Consider the following 18,119-nt stretch of genomic DNA (forward strand, 5'->3'; position numbering starts at 1 on the left):
TGTTATTAAAGCATTCTGCGTAGAACTGCCCGGGGAATCCGAGAGAGTTTTTATTACCTCTCGTACATTCAGCGACGAAAAATGCATCATCGCGTGAAATGTTCGGTCAATCGCGATTGAAATAGTTTGTATATATATACGTAGATATACGAGTATGAAGTACGACAACTGCATTTCGTTATCTGGTAAACGGAAACGACTAGCCCGACATTCGTACACGTGTGTACGTGGAACGTATTCACATATTCGGTCGCGCGTTGATGAAACTTCGTATAGGCGACGGCTATTTATTTATATTTTCGACGTACGTGATAGTTGCTCAAAGAACACTTGTAACTGAGTGACATGACTGGGCTTTTATCAGCAGGATCGAATGCGTCGTATGTTTCATTCTCGATTCGTTTCGCATTGCGTTTCACTGACGAACGTGTTTCGCCAGATAAATATACGTACTTGTGATGCAACATGCACTGGCAAAATTTGATTCTACGAGAGATCAAATTATCTTATAAATCGGTATAATCTGCATTTTTATTTGATTTAAGCTATTTTTCAAATTTTTAAATTATCTCAAATATTTTCACGCGGTTGCATAATATCTCAAGAAGAATTAATAATAACTTGTTCTGTGATCGCAACGACACGACAAAGCTTGCAAAGTGATAATCGTCGCGCATTAAATCACTCGGATAGCGACGTTAAAGCGAGTCGTGCTTTAGAGCCCGGGGCCGTAATTGATTAAATAAATCCGCGTCGGCGTATCTCGGTGCGGGGAATCACTCGTCGATATATATGCGCGCCGTACATTTTCCCCGGATAGAAAAAAAGAACAGTTTCTAAGGACCCATAACTTTTAACAAAACGGATTTATCGGGCATTTCGTGCCGTTATTGACATTCGAGAGACCGACGATAAAAATAGTTGCTTGCTTTCCTCTCTCTCTCTCTCTCTCTCTCTGTCTCCCTGTCGCCCACGTTACCGTGTCTCTTTTCTCCGCTGCCTCAACCCAACAGATCCATACATCAGCGCACGTGAGCCCAAGCCTAACCTTCGTGTACTATAGCATTTACCCTCCCCTATATTTACCCCTGCAGGTCGGTTCCGCAACTCTCGACCGTAGGCGCGAGTGCTCGTTCTCGAAGCTCTCTCTTGCATTAGAGCTCTCGCAATTTGGGAACTAGGAGGGTAAACGACGCACGTTCAAAGTCCCATCAGGACGGACGATAGAGCTTCGGGGAATAAGCGGAAAGGGTGCCCGATGTGGCAGTAGCGGTGGCTTAATCACCCGACTAATTCCGAACGTTTCGCGGTGCATTGCATGGCTTGCATCGAACTAGATTCACTCGCTAGCGATAAATTATTGATATCGTATAACTCATACTATTAATGCGATTTAAATTACACCGTTGCTCGCTACCTCGATACCACTTGATAGATTATACACTTGCTATGCATTAGCAAGTTCTGCTCGTTCGCTAATTATAGCTATTATAGCTTAATCATCTTATAAATGGCATCTAACTATATATCTCACTACAATGGTTTTATTATCATGTTTTAATATATAGTTCTGTCATTTAGTCACATATCTAGCTAATATGTATATTATTATTATATAATATGTAATAATATAATGCACCAATAAATTTTATATATTTCTCTCTTTAAGAGATAAATATATAAATGATGGTATCAACACATGATTGTCAAAGCCATGTATTTGTAGTAAACATTTAATCTCCGAGAGCAGCTAAGTAAGGCTTAACGATGTTAGTTGTTGTCTGGAAGGTTCACAACGATCAGCATTAAATTACGGTAGCCCCTGCGGCTCTGATGAGTACTTAGTTTACCTTGAGGTGCTGAAAGTACCGTTTTTATCGCTTTAATGGCTAGACGCTCGATTAAGAAGAAAGGTAAACCTGGATCACTTTTCCGGAGGTAAACTTCCATTTATGTTAATTGTCATTAAAAGAAATTTTGATGTAAAATTTCATTCGGAAAAGAATGCTTGCTTGTCGTATTTATATGTATATGTATAACTCAAAATAAAAATAGTTATTTATACTTTATATATATTTTGCGAAAATTTGGTACAATTTTCATTTTAATGTAAAATGTAATAATACACAAGTTAGTGAAAACTTACCAAATAAAGGAGGTGGCTCGACGTCGCGTACCGAAAGGCTGGATGACGCCTGAGATGCGCTGGATTCGATGCTCTGAGTACATCTGAGGCGCTTTCTGAGTTTCGGCATGTCAAAGGGCAAATCCCTCAGATCTACACTGGTTGCGCTTCCGGATGTAGTAGCGTCCTGTTGCATTAGCAACCGTCTTCTACGAAGCTTTGGCATATCAAAGGGCAAGTCCGACAGTTCCGGCTCGTTGTCGACAAGATTGATATTGTCTAGCTGTGGCTTCAACAAGTGGAAGCCGAAAGGTTTGCACTTGATACCCGCGCGGGACTCGATCGAAATACCACTGTCAGATCCTTGGATCTCCGCGTCGCCCGACGACGATGACTGTAGTGCCAAATTAATGAGATTTTTATTCTGCGGTGTTCGCCGTTTCTTGAAGGATGTGTCCATAGGCGAAGTGACCGCGTTCGTATTGGCCGCGTTCGAGTTATTACCCGTCGTGACATTATTCTCCGTGATGACGTTCTCCTCAGGTGAGGCTTTTTGCGAATTATTGTTGCGATTGTTATCGGAAGTCTCCGAGGCCGGTTCTTGCGACGATTTGTCGGAGATTGGCGAGAGAATGTGCAACTTGGTGGCGTGATGGGTCAGAAAGCCCGACAGCGACGGTTGATGTTGATGATGATGGTAGCAATTGCTGCCGCCGCTATCCGAGCTGTGGGAACTCAAAGACCTAGTGCTGTGTCGACTGTCGGAGCTACTGGTCGACCGATTGCCCTCGCTGGTACTGCTCCTGATGGACTCCATGCTGCCGCCGCTACTGCTGGTCGCCATACTCTCGGTGCTCGAGTAGCCGATCCGGCGTCGCGATGTGCGCAGTTTGAACTCCAAGAGACCGGCGTCTCGTCGCGCTGGTCGCGCAAGATCGCTCTCCGCTTCATGAGGCCTGCCCTTGAACTCCATTATCGGTCTGCTCTCGCGAATCAGACTGCGTGGCCGTTGCCGTTCTTCCCGGGGCCTATCTTTAAACTCCAAAATAAGCTCCTTGTCGAATCGACGACCCTGCGAAGAGTCGATGTTCTCTTGAACGAAGGTTTTTGGCCGACTCTTGATCTCGAGAATGCTACCCTCGCTGCTTTGTGGCGAGTCTTTAGCACGCAATGATGATTTCACCGGCAATCGCATGTCCTTCAAGCGAGGATGATCTGGCTGCGATGGGAGATTGGGCGCGCTGCGAATGTTTAGCAGCAAGTGATCTCGATTCCCGTGAAATTTTGCAGGTAGGGGCGCGGTTGATGGTGGCGATGGCGTATAATCGCGCGCCGGTAATCTCGGCGATCCCGTTTTTTCATCGCTCGAATTAATTTGGAGGGACTCGATATCCTGGGACAGAGTGGATATATTGTCTGATTGCTGTTGCTGCTGCTGCTGTTGTTGTTGCTGTTGCTGCTGCTGTAAGCGGCTCGGAATCGGTTTTGGGCGGAGAAGTACGACTTTGCGTCGATGGTCCTTGCTTGGTTGCGACTGGCCGGTATAAGGAACTGGTTGCACATGCTGCTGTTTCGATGTGTCTGTTGACGAACTTGTTCTGCTCGCGAGCGCAGCGCTACCACTCCGTATCTACGTTATTTAAATTTGATTCTCACAAATGTAATTACGGCACACTTATATTATGTGCCAAACAAAGCGAGCTTGATGTAATATATGATGCTTGTAAAAAAAATTGAGCAAAGAACAGAAAAATTTTTAAATACAAATTCTACAAACGCATTTATAATCTAATATAAAACTTAAAAATAATATTTGAAATATTTTAATAATTGCTCAAAATTTAAAGGCGTACGTACCTGAGAGTGCAGTACCGCATGATTGGTTATGCGATCGAGATCGTCGAGATCATCGTCGGATCGATTGACCTTGCAATCGAAGGCCGTTTCGTAGAGATGACGTTGTCTGGCCATTCCTTCCTCGTCCTCGTCCTCGAGCTCCGCGTCCTCTTCCTCCTCCTCTTCCCCCTCGTCCTCACCCTCCACGTCGTCCTCGTCCTCGACGAGTATCGGCTGCGGATCTATCCTCCGTGTACGTCGTAGTTTGCGCACCTGATGCCGCGTCACTTGCGGCTGCCGTCGTTCTAGCTCATCCTCCTCCTCCTCGGGCGATGCGACGCACGTGCAAACGGCGGTGGGCAAATCATGGCTCAGTAGTCTATGAGGTGGCATGAGGGTGTGATCCCACTCGGTGATGATACACGACGAGAGGATCTCGCTTCTGACTGGGGCAGCATGCTCGTTCCCCGATGTGGGGCTCACCAGATGATCCTGGCTCCGATAGTGCGGCGGTGGCGGCGGCGGTGGTGGCGGCTGCTGTTGTTGCTGATAATGCCGTGGTTGCGACGAATAGGAACCGCCATCACCCGCTACCGAGTTTCTCTTCGGTATACCGGGTGTACGTGAACGCTCACCCGGTACATCGAGGCTGACACTTTTCCGGTACTTGTTCGGCTGTGACTTGGGTAGTTGTTCCGGTACCTTGAAGAGATCGCCGTAGTAATACGGCGACGGATGACGCACTGGTTGGCTAGATTCAGTCGGAGATTGATCAGTAAGATGTACTAGAGCAACGCAGTCAACAAGCAAGCCGTCGGTCGATGTTAAAGTATCTCGATCCGCCGACGGAGCGCGAGTCGAAGAGGAAGCGTAGACACTATTCTTCCGTTTTCTCACGTTAATGAGTTCTTCGTCGTCCTCGCAGGATGAACCAGATGCTGACGGATCTAAAAAGAGTGATCAAGAAATCTTAAAATGTTAACATTGATATAATTGTAAAATTTCTTATTAATATAAATATGCTAATAGGTCTTAGTGATTGTGTTATATGTGAAAATATCTTGGCTTTAGAGGATCAAATCTTATCACGTGATAGGAATTTATCAGCCGTAAGCACAGAATTCAGAAGATTTACGCGTAAAAAGATGCCCTGACCATATAAAGCCCACTTTTGCAGAGAAGCCCGAAAACGATGCGAAATTTTCATAATCGTTTTGTTGTAGGGGAAGAAACCTGGGTCGTCGAAGAAAGAGAACGAAAAAGCTTACGGAAAAAGCAAAATTGCCTTGAAATGGCAGCGTCTCGTCTCCTTAAAAATCACTTCCTTCGTCCGTGGGATATTACCGTAATGGTTCCTGGTCTTCTTGCTTCACGTGTTCTATCTTTCTCCATCCCCACGACCAAACCATCCCTTTCGTCCTCTTCGTATTCGTCGACCCGTTCGAGCATCGTCTAATGCCTCTTTAGGCTTTACGATCGTGTCATGGCCATTCGCGGTAGCAAAGAAGACGAAGAAGGAGAGGAGATCGAACAAATGGAGGAAGCGCGAAATTACGCCGACACCCGGTACATTATATAAGCAGTGTACACACGCAGGATAGACGAAAGGACTGAAGATAATGGGCGCATTATGCTCGACCAGAGAGGGTCCCGCCGAAATCCTTCCTTGTTCCCTCCCTTTGGGAGGGCGACGAGAGCGTGGCGCGCTGTAAACCATGTTGGTTGCTGCTTCTGACAGGAACCGTCGCGGATATATGAACAAACTTGCCGAACGGGAAAAAAAAATAATTATCGAAGATCGCTCTGGTTCGTCGCGTCGTTCAGCTAGCGCAGTTTGACCAGACACAAAAGCCCGCAATATCAGGATGCGGATATCGATCGCTCGGAATGCAATGGACAGTCTTTTGTCGCGGGCTAATTTGTTTTTGATCGAACTCCATGCAAAATATACGAGTAATTACACCGTACGTAAATACACAACGTAATTACTTAATAATACATATTATGCTTTCAGCATTTATTTTGCTATCTGACGCATTATATTTTATTAATATATCCAGAGTTAACAAAGGCTCGGCTACCAATTTTGCCCAGTGGCATAATTATCCACATCAAAGATATTACATTACTACAGTACACTAGATATTTCGTAATTGCTAGACATGAATATATGGCGTATTAATTATGCCTTAGTAAACTGGACTTTGTTCTTCATCAATACATTTCGACGTAAAATTATGTAATGGGCATAGATAAATAAACACTTGTCAAATTATATAAGTTTATATAATTTAAATCACTATATTAAAAAATTATAAATATTGAAAAGAATCCACGATAAAATGACCATATTCTCATACAATGTCTGTTAGGCAAAATCAGTATAGAATCGATACGCGGCAGGATATTTTGAATTTCCGGCGCATTTCCCTATCGCGCGAGAGCTTAAACTTCATTCTCCATGATCAAATACAAAGGAGCGCCGGGGAAATCACGAAGCGCGAAACGGGGAATTAATTTTTGGACAATGAATCCAATGAAAATTATCACATGGTTCGCCCAGCGACGCGAAAGGGGGACGAATCGCGATTTCTCTTTTCACTTCTTCTCTGAATTCGCGGCACATTCTTTTCAGCAAGTGACAAACGTCTCGAATACAGAAGCTGCGGAAGAAAAGGTTCCTTGCGAAACCAGACGTTAGGTCTACGTATTCAAACTTTCACAAAGGAGTAGAATCGTGAGAGCCAACTGATGACTCACCCTCGCCGCAGGAATATAAAACTGGAGCGGAGACCTATTACTTTCTTTCTTTTCATCTGCAACTATTTTTCCGACATTGTTCGATGAAATTTTTCATTGTTAAATTTTTAAACATTTAAGAAAATGCGGTACGTAGGAAATTAGAGAGCGCGATCTACAACATTAATAATAAAGATACGATATGCGAGTATTGCTGTCTGAAAAAGGAATGCTAACGAGAAAACGCAATATTGCTTTATCCGAGCGCATTTGGTGTAATATCACGGTAAAATTATATTGTAAAAGATATGACGAGGGGAACACGATTTCCCGGAAACAAAAAAACAAAATGGAGAAGACTTCCCGTGGGAGCAACATCGAAGAAAAACATGAATATGTATTTGCATCTGTTTCGTTCATACAACTCGGAAAAGATGTAGGATTAAAGCTCCCAGAGAGGAAATATATTAAAAGATTGCAATAAGCAAGGAAATGATCTTTGCCTGCTCTATTTCAATATTTGAAGCAATTTAAAAATGAAAAATGTAAATCAAGTAAAAATATCTCCGTATTTTCATCTTAAGATGTCAGATGAGATTTCTTGTCTTTTTTTATGTTGTGCAAAAACACGGAAAAAATTACGTTTGTTTAAAATTAATCTATGGATCGATAGATATAATATTTCGTCAAATTCGATTATTCGCTCGCAAGCGAGAAAAACTGCAATCATGGTCGCCCATCGAATACACACACGCAAACATACATATAAAGGAATGCTGTACGTTGGCACGTCGCCAAATCGCAACGATATTGATTACCGATCAGTAATCAGATTTGCCAGATATCTGTCTACTGCGCGAAAGGGAGAACAGGAGTTAGAAAATTGATAATCGATCAGTTTGAATTAATTGAAGTGGGTTACATTTGAAAAATGCACACGTCCATTTGCGTGTGACATAAATGAATATTTTAAACTTGCGAGTAAAAAAGATTCATAATAATAAAAGCATAGTTCAGTTATTTCATCTTCATCCGATGAATAAGATATCTGTATGAATTATAACATTATAGAAATATTCTTTTGAAATTGATATATTTTTTTAACAAATATTATTTTATCGAAATTTTATTATATTACAGACAAGAAAGTAATTAAATTCTAAATTAAGTAAAGACAATAATATAAAACATGCTGATGTGGGACTAAATGTAAATAGCTAATTACATAACAGTACGATCGAACGAGTAGATGAGTCAGTAACGGATACTACATGCGAATGAGTGATCGAGTGACAGAAAATGAAAGAGGGTACACGCGGAGTTGGGGGAGACGATACGCTGCGCTGGGGTGGTACAGTGGTGCCTACCCTAATGAATCTATTACTGCCGGTGAGCGACAACCCTCGCCTAGCAATCACTACAGATAACACGAAACGCTGTCGCATGCATCCTGTTTACATGAATCTGCAGATAACGGAGATGAACGTCCGAAACAATCTATCTCAGAACTACATACATTGTACTGGGATCATGTGTAAATTATCAACAAGGACACAAAAGAAACATGCGCGCGATGCCAAAGTTATCTGCATCGATTAAGGTCAGCGGATAACGATGTTATGATATTGCAATCAATTTTCGATTAAAAACACTTCACCAATATCATGGAACGCGAGTTCCATTCCTAACAGCCTACTATCGGGAATCATTTATGAATAACACGTGGCTCACATGGCTATCGATTAAATTGAAAATAAGTATGGATAATACAAGGTTAATTTAATTTGATAATTATCATTCATCAATCAGTCTATAAAACTTTTGAATTTACAAAAAATTTTATTATTGAACAAAATACATTTTTTAAATAATTAATTGATATCTAAAACATTTTAATGAAAGATATATTATTAATCTTATTTTTTAAATAAATTTTATTATATTGCAATTTAAATAAAGACATATAATTACATCTTGCTGTAGATTAAAATAATTATATAAGGTATTTCTATTCTGGAAAAAAAAACAATATCATTATAAGATAATATTATAACTGTTGATAACATGAATTTTCAAAACTATCTCAGCAGTATTTTGTCTTGTCTCGGTTATATATTCCAGAACACGTGACTTTATCCAGACTGTGATGGTCACGACGCTATTTATACTATCTTTCATTTTTTCTGCAATTGACAGCCGGCAAAATTTCGAGGGCGAGCGAAATTTTGGGAAAAGCTTTATATAAAGAAGGTGGACTCAAGCTCGGAGCCACTTCACTTTGCTTTTTATTAGATATTTTTCCCGTAACATGACCGAGGTGACGATGATGGGTCCGCGAAATATGAATCGCGGGATTGTATTGTCTTTTACGAAAAAAAAGAGAGACAAGGGAATATAAGAACCGCAATTGCCTGATCTTGCTCGACAACATCGCTGGCCGCCTTCGAGGCGTCTTACGAAACAGCTGAAGATTAGGGGTCGAGCCGAGCAACGATGAAACAAAAGGCAATCTTGGTTATTGGCTCGGTCGCGCCAAGATTCACAGTTACGATCGCGAGATTGGCTAAAGTATTTTCGTGTATCAGCCGTGTCGAAAATCGTAGAAGAATAACGTTTCGTTGCAGGAAGATGAACATATAATAATACACTTGAAAATTACCAAATAAAAAAAAAAAACTGTCAAACGTATAAATGTCGCGATATGTTTATTGAATAATTTAAATCGATCAAGTTTTGTCTATAATTTCATTTTTTTTTTTTTAATGTAATATGTGAATGAAAGCAAAGATCGTCTACAGCGATTCTAACATAACGTCTCTTTGTAGAAATACATCTTCTTCGAGTCCTTTTTATTACGCCCGTCGTCTTTTCGAAGTAAAAAGAAACTACTAACAAGCCAAAGTTATCAGGGTCACAGCAACGATTACTGGCTGTCGCTACAAAGGGAGGAAACCGTCGAAGGAAGAGGCAGACGGGCCACTTTGAAAGGAATCCGTCTCTTCTTTAGAAATTCTCTGCTACAAAAACGCACGTTGCCGAATATGTACGCATAGTCGAGATGATTGAAACAGCGACTGATTACGAGGGTACGTAGATTTTTTAGAATATCGCTCTGATGCGATTTCCTTTGATTATTATTTTGTATAAAAGGCTGAGGTAGTCATATCGATAAAACGGACAGCGCTGAATCGAGAGAAAGCGTTCGTCATGAACACTATTTATTTTTCGATGATTTTACATTGAGTAATAATTCCGTGATCTCGTCCGGTCTGTTAAAATTTATTTTGAATTAATCGCGAAAATATCATCCACTGATTCTGGAATACATTGGGTACAGTGTGATACGAATCGCAAATTCACTCGACGCAAAAAAATGCGCAACCCTAAATCCTATCACGTTTCGACAGATCCTCGACAATGATTTGGCTTCTCGTTAAAGGCGACTATGCAAATGCATCGTTAGCCTCGATTAATTTTATTGGCAATAAAATCGATGTTTGAAATCATTGGAAAAGGTTTTGTGGCAGCAAAAAGGGAGTACACAACGGTGCAGCTCAAAGCTGTTGCTCATGGAAGAGAGGGAGGGGAACGACGTGTGGATTATTCGCTATTTCCCTATCGGTAGACATTGCGCAATTGAAATCTACATCGGTGGACATGAGCGTTTGCGGCGGAAAGGGACGCAATCCGACATAGGTAAACCGAAAGGATTTTCGAACGTGTCCGAAACCTGGCCGCTGATTTCAAGTGCTGGTCGGACTGCGCCTCTATCCCTGCACCCTTTATGGACTCTTCGAATTAATCGTGTGTCGCGAGTTTACTTTCGCTTTCGAATTCAATCTTACGTTGCGTTGCTCATCGCGCTGCGAATCACCAAGTTAACGAGAAATCCGAGTTTTCGTTTTAACATCGTATGTAATGTAATTTCAATCAGGATTTGATTTCCATTTCACATTTACAGAAACTCTCTATTTTACTCTTTTACGAATATTTTATTTAACATTTAATTGCTAAAACGAAAATTTTAGAGTTAAAAATTTAAAAATTAAAAAAAATTATAATCTCTTGTAATATTCTGTTGCACATAAAGAATTGATTTTAGGTATTTATAAATTCTGCTTATGTGTGTGTTATATCTTTCTCGTTAAGAGAATTACCTCAGAAGTCACGAATTTCACCAGAAATTTTGATAATTTATACGATGAGATAAGCAATCTTCAACAACTATGAACGCTTCTTGCGCGACGGGAGAGCATCTGACACAGAGATTAGGCTAAGCGCGCGCAAAATTGTCTCGCAACGATATGCAAATCGCGACATAAATGCTAATTGCAATTGCCCATGAAATGAATTCAAGGGCTCCCTCACGACGAAGGGTTCGCTTCGTAGCTTAGTAGCGACCTTTGCCCTGCGAGAGTCTGCAACGATCAAGTATCAAGCAAAAAATCTACGAACGTTATCTAAAAGTTTTGTATTAATTTGATTTGCAAAATAACAATATTATCCACTCATTTTGTAAAATACAAAGAGAGCTTTTATAAATGATGCATTATTTCTTCTACGAAAATAGAAGAAAAACATTATTCATTTATAAATCTAGTTAATTATTTCTTATTTAAATTACTTTCAACATCAAAGTCAAAATTCGAAAAAGCCAATTGCCAGAGGGTATGCTAAAACAGTCGCCAATTTATAGAAACTCGGTTTTACGGTAAACGAAGCGAAATGATAGGATTACGACACTAATTCATTTATGTATTGCTAACGAGAATAGAACGCAGTGAATTGGACGGTTCCGGAACTCGATAACATGCTTACAAAATTTAAAAACATGCTTACAAAGCTCAGATAAACGACTACTGATAAGTCTGTGTAGCAAAGTCAAAAGCTTTGATGTCAATTCAACTATCACGAGGCGCGTATTGCAAATATAAAGAAAAACTTTTTATTTTGTCCGCGGTGATGCCCGAATTCTACTTGCGAAATTGCGGGGGATTAAGATCTCGCCTCGAGATCCGAGCACTTGCCGTCGGATGAGTCGGAACCATGTCGTTGACAGTTTGTAAATGATCTAGTTTACGACGCGAGAAAGTGAGGGATGGAGGGATGCGGCGTATTCCGAAGCGTGACGGAAGGGAAAATGACGGTAGGAAGAAGAAGAAGACGGAGAAGGAAAGAGAGAGCAAGAAGGAATAATCAAGGATGGCAGATCGGAGGACAGAGAAGGGTCTTGTTGACTATTCATCTTTATGACGATCAAACAAACCTCTTTCGAGCCATTTACACATGCGAAGGTATCATAAATGATACAGAAATCGGACATTCTAAAGTATTTAGCTATGAATATGCATTGATCGTGCTCAATTGGACAGTTAAGTCGGGACGGTATTACATTGAAAAGCCTTCGGCTCTATCCCGGCGTTTTGCTGGACGCGTATAAATTGGCATCAACAAATACATTGGCAGTTTCTGACCAACGTTTGATGAACGCTGGACCCGCCTTCTCCCGCTCGGGCGAAGGACAAACCGACGGACGGCTTGACATTTGCATACGATGAACCCGCACGGGCGTTAACTGCTCGGGGACGCGGAACGAGCTACAAGTCACCTGGTACCAGTAATTGAAATGAGGGTAACTTTGAAGAGGGGTTGCACGAACAAACGAGGAGCCCGAAAGTTCTTTCAGTAACAGTAATACTCGTGCGTTATTAAACATGATTAAAATTGTGTGGTACGACTAAATTTCAATAAAATTAAATAAATACCGATAAAAAAAGAACAGAGTATATTATGATTTTAATTTTATAGTTTAAATTTATATAATATTTTTAGCGATTTGATGTAACTTGAAGTGCTGTTTAAAAATTTGCAATGCTATTCGGCGAGATTTTTCTAACGGTAATCGGCCGTACATTTTAATTTAATGCACGGCAAAGCACGTACTTTGGAAAAAGATGAAAAAATCTGTCGAGAGGCCTGCCTGGTTGAAACACGGTTAATAAGTGGAACGGCGCTGGGAAATGCGGGAGGGAGGATTGAAATACCCCTTGAAACTTTACGAACTATGAAAGCGGAATGAGAGAGAACGGGCGGGCGGTACAGCGGGCGGTGGTTCAGCGACAAGAATAGGGATGGGAAGTTTAATTAAATATCACACGACATATTAAGAGGAGGGGGAGGAGAGAGGCGGGACACCGTGTGTGGTGTCGATGGCAAGCGACGTCGGGGACATACACCGCGAGACCGAAAAGTTGGTGCCAACGAGCGAATGAGCGCCTCGCAGTAGTAACAGACAGCAGCGGAACGGCGGCTATCGCCGGATGTTAACGGAGAGCGGCGAGCCGTCCCGACGTTTCAGCGTCATCGGTACCCTTTTATAAAGCGGCCAGTCTGAAAATTCCATTCGGCCAACCCTCGCGCTTCTCTTATATTCATCCCCCTCCGAGCATCGACGCGACTGCTGATTCAATTCTCGCGAAAGGAACGGCATTCTTCGAACGGCGCGCGGACGACAATTTACTTTTTAATCTCATAATGTCTCTGCCGAAAGCCTGGCTGCAAATTTAGACGCGAGTTTGAGAAAGATGCGATGTATAGAGCGAGTTTTCGTGACAAAGGAAGTTAAGCGAATTGTTCCCCTTTTGTTTGGTAACTAAGAGAATGCAATAACGCGCGAGAATGTAATATATTTAAGAAAATTATCACGCTGAAATTATTAGCTAAAAAAGGACAAGTGGAAAGATCACTTCATTCCTCTAACTTACCGAGGGGGAAGAAGCAAACTTCTGAGCAAATCTCCCCGGCATCCTTGCCACATCTATGATGACTCACGAATTAAAAGCCCATGAATATGGTAAGGACGCAAATTTCGCCGGTGTTTACTCGGGACTAGTATTACACGGTAATTTGCATCCTTGAATGTCGGAGTATACGATGAAGCGTCATGGATCACGAGTCAGGTCCAGATTCTCTCGGATCGTATACTCGAGACAAACCAAGTGTAGGGTTAATCACGAGCCGCTGCATTCCTTCACGGGGAGGAATTTAATTCGCAACTTCGATGTCAGTATCTCTAAGTTTCACTCGATACTTAGACCCGGGAAGGACGAAAGATCCTAATCCGTGCAGATCCGCCCAGCGGTTTGGTAATCTCCCGAATCGATGAGTATCATCCACCGCGAAAAAGAGATGATCCCCCATTTCACCAGATCCCGTCGATTAATCCGTTAGCCACTCGCGACCAACCTGTGCGTACCGTTCAATTATCGAGGGGCTCTTCTCCCTCTCTTAACCGGCGCTAACTGAGTTGTTACCTCGATAATTCGTACGTCGTAGTATTGGCTGATAACACCGGGGGCTCGCCACATTAATTTGCGGCTTGGCATGAGAATTTCCGCTTAACTGCATTATTCCGAAACTTATCGCATATTATCAATAATCAATCAATGTAATATCATAAATTTTGTTAATACATTAAACAAAATTATACAATTTGTGCTTTAAATGTCGTCTTATTTTTATATGTCAATTAATATTGATTAATATTAATTAATATTAATTAATTCATTAATTAATGCTGTTGAGCAAAATAACTGCTATAAATTGATGAAAATATAATTATAAGACATTAATAAGACATGCTTGTATCTTTTTGTTTTTTAAAATGAGGAGCTATTATATGGTTTCACTCAACGCAGCTGTTGTGGCTTAACTAGAATTACACCCTTGTATTATTATGTCCGACTCAGAGGATAGACTTACCTGTGTAAGGTCGACAGTAGTTGCGATTTGCTCTGCTGTAAATCGTCGGCAAAGACGACTCCGCTCCCGGCTCGACATACGCTTTGCTCTTGCTGTCTCTAGGGTCGCTGTATTGTTCCACAATCTCGACTTCCGCCTGCAAACAAAGCCCAAATTTTCTTCCGTTATTAGCCAAAAATTCGGCACGCGTGTTTTCGTGTGTAAAATCGTGATCGACCTAACATTTTTATTAAATGATACAATTCTTATTCTACCACTTGATATATCACTCGTAACAACACTGCCTGAATAAACTTACATGCGTTATTGGACTGGTTGTTGTAACAATGTTAATTTAGTGACACCTATTTTCTCGGCGTTCTCGCGTAATAGCACTCAATTTTGTCCCAAAAAGAAACGTTTGGGAAGGGTTATTATCGGAATTAGTTTCGATAGTGTTAGTTCGGTGCCGTTTTCGGATCCTGAATCGTAGCCAATTGCGGTAATATCTTGGCACGAAAATGTGCTTCCTGCCGTCCCTTAAATGATGATCGTTATTTCGAGAGAAAACAACCGCAGCGAGCAATTTGTTTCTGTTGTCACATGTGTATCCAACGAATTAAATAGTTCTCAAATAATGGATCAGGTGACGGCTAATATTAATATCCCGTTTGTACAAAGATTAAATCTGTAATATTTCTAAATGTTGATAACGTAATTATACGTTCCATTTATTTTAACATTCTTAATTCGAAGAAATGAACAGGAAAAAGTAAATTCCCCTTGGTTAAATTCAATCAACTATCATGGAGAAAGGGTTCTTCTATATTTCCTGTGGAAGTCGTTCGGTTCTACCACGATGACAAGATATTTTCGTCGATTCTTCGTCGATATTAACGATAATAATGATAAAAATAATAAACAATCTCTGTCTTTAATCCAAATAGTAAACAAGAAAATAGCGCGAAATGATGGAGGAGAAAACAAAGCTCTTCGACGCTTCGGAAGAAGAAGAAAAATCGATAAAAACGTCTTTCCTCGTTTCCGTTGTATCGGCAATCTTAGAAAAAAAAAAGAAAAAAAAAGGAATAAAACTCGGTAACGCGAAACGAGCAGACATCTCAGCGATGCAAGACGGACGAGAAGGCGACGGGTGGGGAAGACAAGTAAGTAGTCTTAAATTGAAAGACGCCCAAAATTGGAATTCTCCTGCCAAAGTTGGGCGCTGTGCCTCCAGGGGCTGTTTCGAAGACGAAGTCGATTGCTTCCAACCATCTTATCTACCGGCCCGTCTCTCCTCTCTCCCATCGCGCGATACCTCCTTCGTGGAACGAATAAATTTTGTGAATACGTTTATACATTTATACGGAAATTACGGGGACGAGGCGCGATTGAAGGCCGCTCGATCGGCTGTCGCAAATCTGATGACAGACGGACTGAGTCGATTTTTCGCAATACACGTCCGCCAGCAAATCCCACGCCGATGGTTGTGAAAACGATTACTCGGAGTTATATCGGCAATGTCGGCAACGAATTGCCGTTTAATTCGACGAATGAAAATGTGCAGATTTATAGCGATGCCTCGTTAAGCGGGTAAAGTAAATCCGTGAAGCTGTTTTGCGCGATGGTGAGAGAGACGATAACAAATAATAAATACACAAGGCATCAAATTATTCAAAGTTCTCTCTGTGTGCGTATTGTTTGATTACTCTTAAAAGATCATCTCCTAAACCTATCAAATGTGCAAACGTACGAATCACACCCAATCATGTTTAGTCGTTAATGCCACTCGATTTATCGAGGGCTTAATCTGTGATTGTTTGGTCACCGCGTTATAATTGGGTGTAATTATCAGATTGCCCAACCAATTTTACTATATTTACGAGTTTTGTAGCATAATTTTTACATCTATATGCTGTTAATATTGCATTTTAAAAAAGCATATTAAGAGTAGATAAATGTTTGTACCATTTTTGAGAATTTAATTATTGCAAGTATAGAAAATAAAACGTCATTTTTAAAATAATGTATTAAAAAATTCCATTGCGAGGTACAGATATTAATGTTCATTGCGGCCTTGTAGAACGTCAAACTATTATGGCGAATAGCTGTACAGTTCATAACATAAATAACTCCGTTACATAGAATAGCACTTTCGAAGAAAATGTCACATCGATGTCGATCGCTCTTAATTTTAAGAGAAACGAGGCAGTATTTTCATAATATTTAAGATAATTTAAAAATATCATTAACACTGTAGATAATGGTATTAAATAAAATAGAATTGCAAGAAAAATGAGTGGTGTAAGATAAGGCGTACGTAAAAGTGCTTTTTAATAGCACGAATATCAATCACTTTCATTCTCAGAGAAATATCGACACAAAAGACGTAGCTCTCCGTAGCAGAATCATTTTTTTTCCGGAATTCTAAGAGTCACAGTCAGACGCTTCTCTCTCGGTCGGGAATTAATTACTCCCACTTTTCGATGTAATTTCACTCACCGTAAGTTAATCGCCGCTTCGGTAAAGTCGACTTGCTACAAATGGCAACGAATTTCTTCTGGCATTCCGCCGATGCTCGTTGCTCTAAATTTACCGGCCAAAATAAATCGAGCTTCTAATAAATAAAATGCGATCGAGAATCGCAAACAAAGTTTTACGAAAATAGCAAAGTCATGTAAAGTTTCGTAGAAAGCGCTTCTACAAAAAGTTGCTCGTACCAGAGTTCTTTGTTATAGTGATAAATGCGAGCGACACACCAGTGCCCGATCTCACGCATAAAATAAAGCGCTAAAGTATTAAGTAGGGCTTACGAGCGGAACTCATAACGATTCACCCTCTCGAGTCAAGTGGCATCCACTCTCTGTCTTTGTCACACTTCCCCTTCGCGACGCTCGCGGACTTTCCGCGAGGAGATTGTCGGTGACAACGAGGCACAGGAAACTTTTGTTCGGCACACTCAGGTGTCGTCCCCTCGCTACAACATTTCTTCTTCTTTCTTTTATGAACTTCTCGCGCGGCGCAGCCACTCACGTTTCCGTTTATTTGTATAATAATCAGGCGTCGAGTTGATAAAAAATTAATTTTTTTACGATTTAACATATCAAATGAAAAAAGAAGAAACAAAAATACATAAAATAAAATGTAACATGTAAAATTTGTTTTATTTTTATATAAAAATCTTGGCTTAATACCTTCCAAATGAGGAATTCAAGCAACCAAAAATTGATTTTTATAATTCTAAATTGAGTTTTATTAAAAAATAATCTTAAAGTTTTGCTTAAGTTAATTTAGAATGAAGAAAAAACTTAATCAAAAATATTAAGAATATATATATAAAATTATAACATATAACAATTGCTCAGATATTTTTTAAAACAATATTATATGTTAATTACTGAGAAAATAATCAACAATTATTGCATAAATATATGCGAATAATATATTAAATATTCAAAAAGAGAAACTGATTACATAATGCATAATCGTTGAATGCAACCACTTTCAGCAGCAACACAAGTTTCTTGGCGAGAAAATCGTTTGAAAGAGAGGCATGATATTTTGAGCGTACTTCCGAGGCAACCGCAAAACGCGGGAAGACGGAGCTGTAAATCCACTGCCAAAGTGTTTAGGTGGAATGCCCGAGGCAATCCCAGACACCAGAAACTGAGTGCCGGAG

The 18,119-nt window shown here is 40.5% G+C and overlaps 1 protein-coding gene across 2 annotated transcripts in view; it reads right to left on the reverse strand.

The window, feature by feature from the left end:
• LOC126852677 (transcription initiation factor TFIID subunit 1) overlaps positions 1-18,119 on the reverse strand; it is a 114,136-nt gene that overhangs the window by 10,125 nt on the left and 85,892 nt on the right. For both annotated transcript variants that reach the window (XM_050597710.1, XM_050597719.1), the window contains 3 exons: positions 14,462-14,597; positions 3,983-4,908; positions 2,147-3,755 (listed from right to left, as the gene is read on the reverse strand). In XM_050597710.1, coding sequence (XP_050453667.1) covers positions 2,147-3,755; positions 3,983-4,908; positions 14,462-14,597 — 2,671 coding nt within the window. The remainder of the gene's footprint in view (positions 1-2,146; positions 3,756-3,982; positions 4,909-14,461; positions 14,598-18,119) is intronic.

This window comes from Cataglyphis hispanica, chromosome 1 (assembly GCF_021464435.1).
Source record: "Cataglyphis hispanica isolate Lineage 1 chromosome 1, ULB_Chis1_1.0, whole genome shotgun sequence".
Lineage (NCBI taxonomy): Eukaryota > Metazoa > Arthropoda > Insecta > Hymenoptera > Formicidae > Cataglyphis > Cataglyphis hispanica.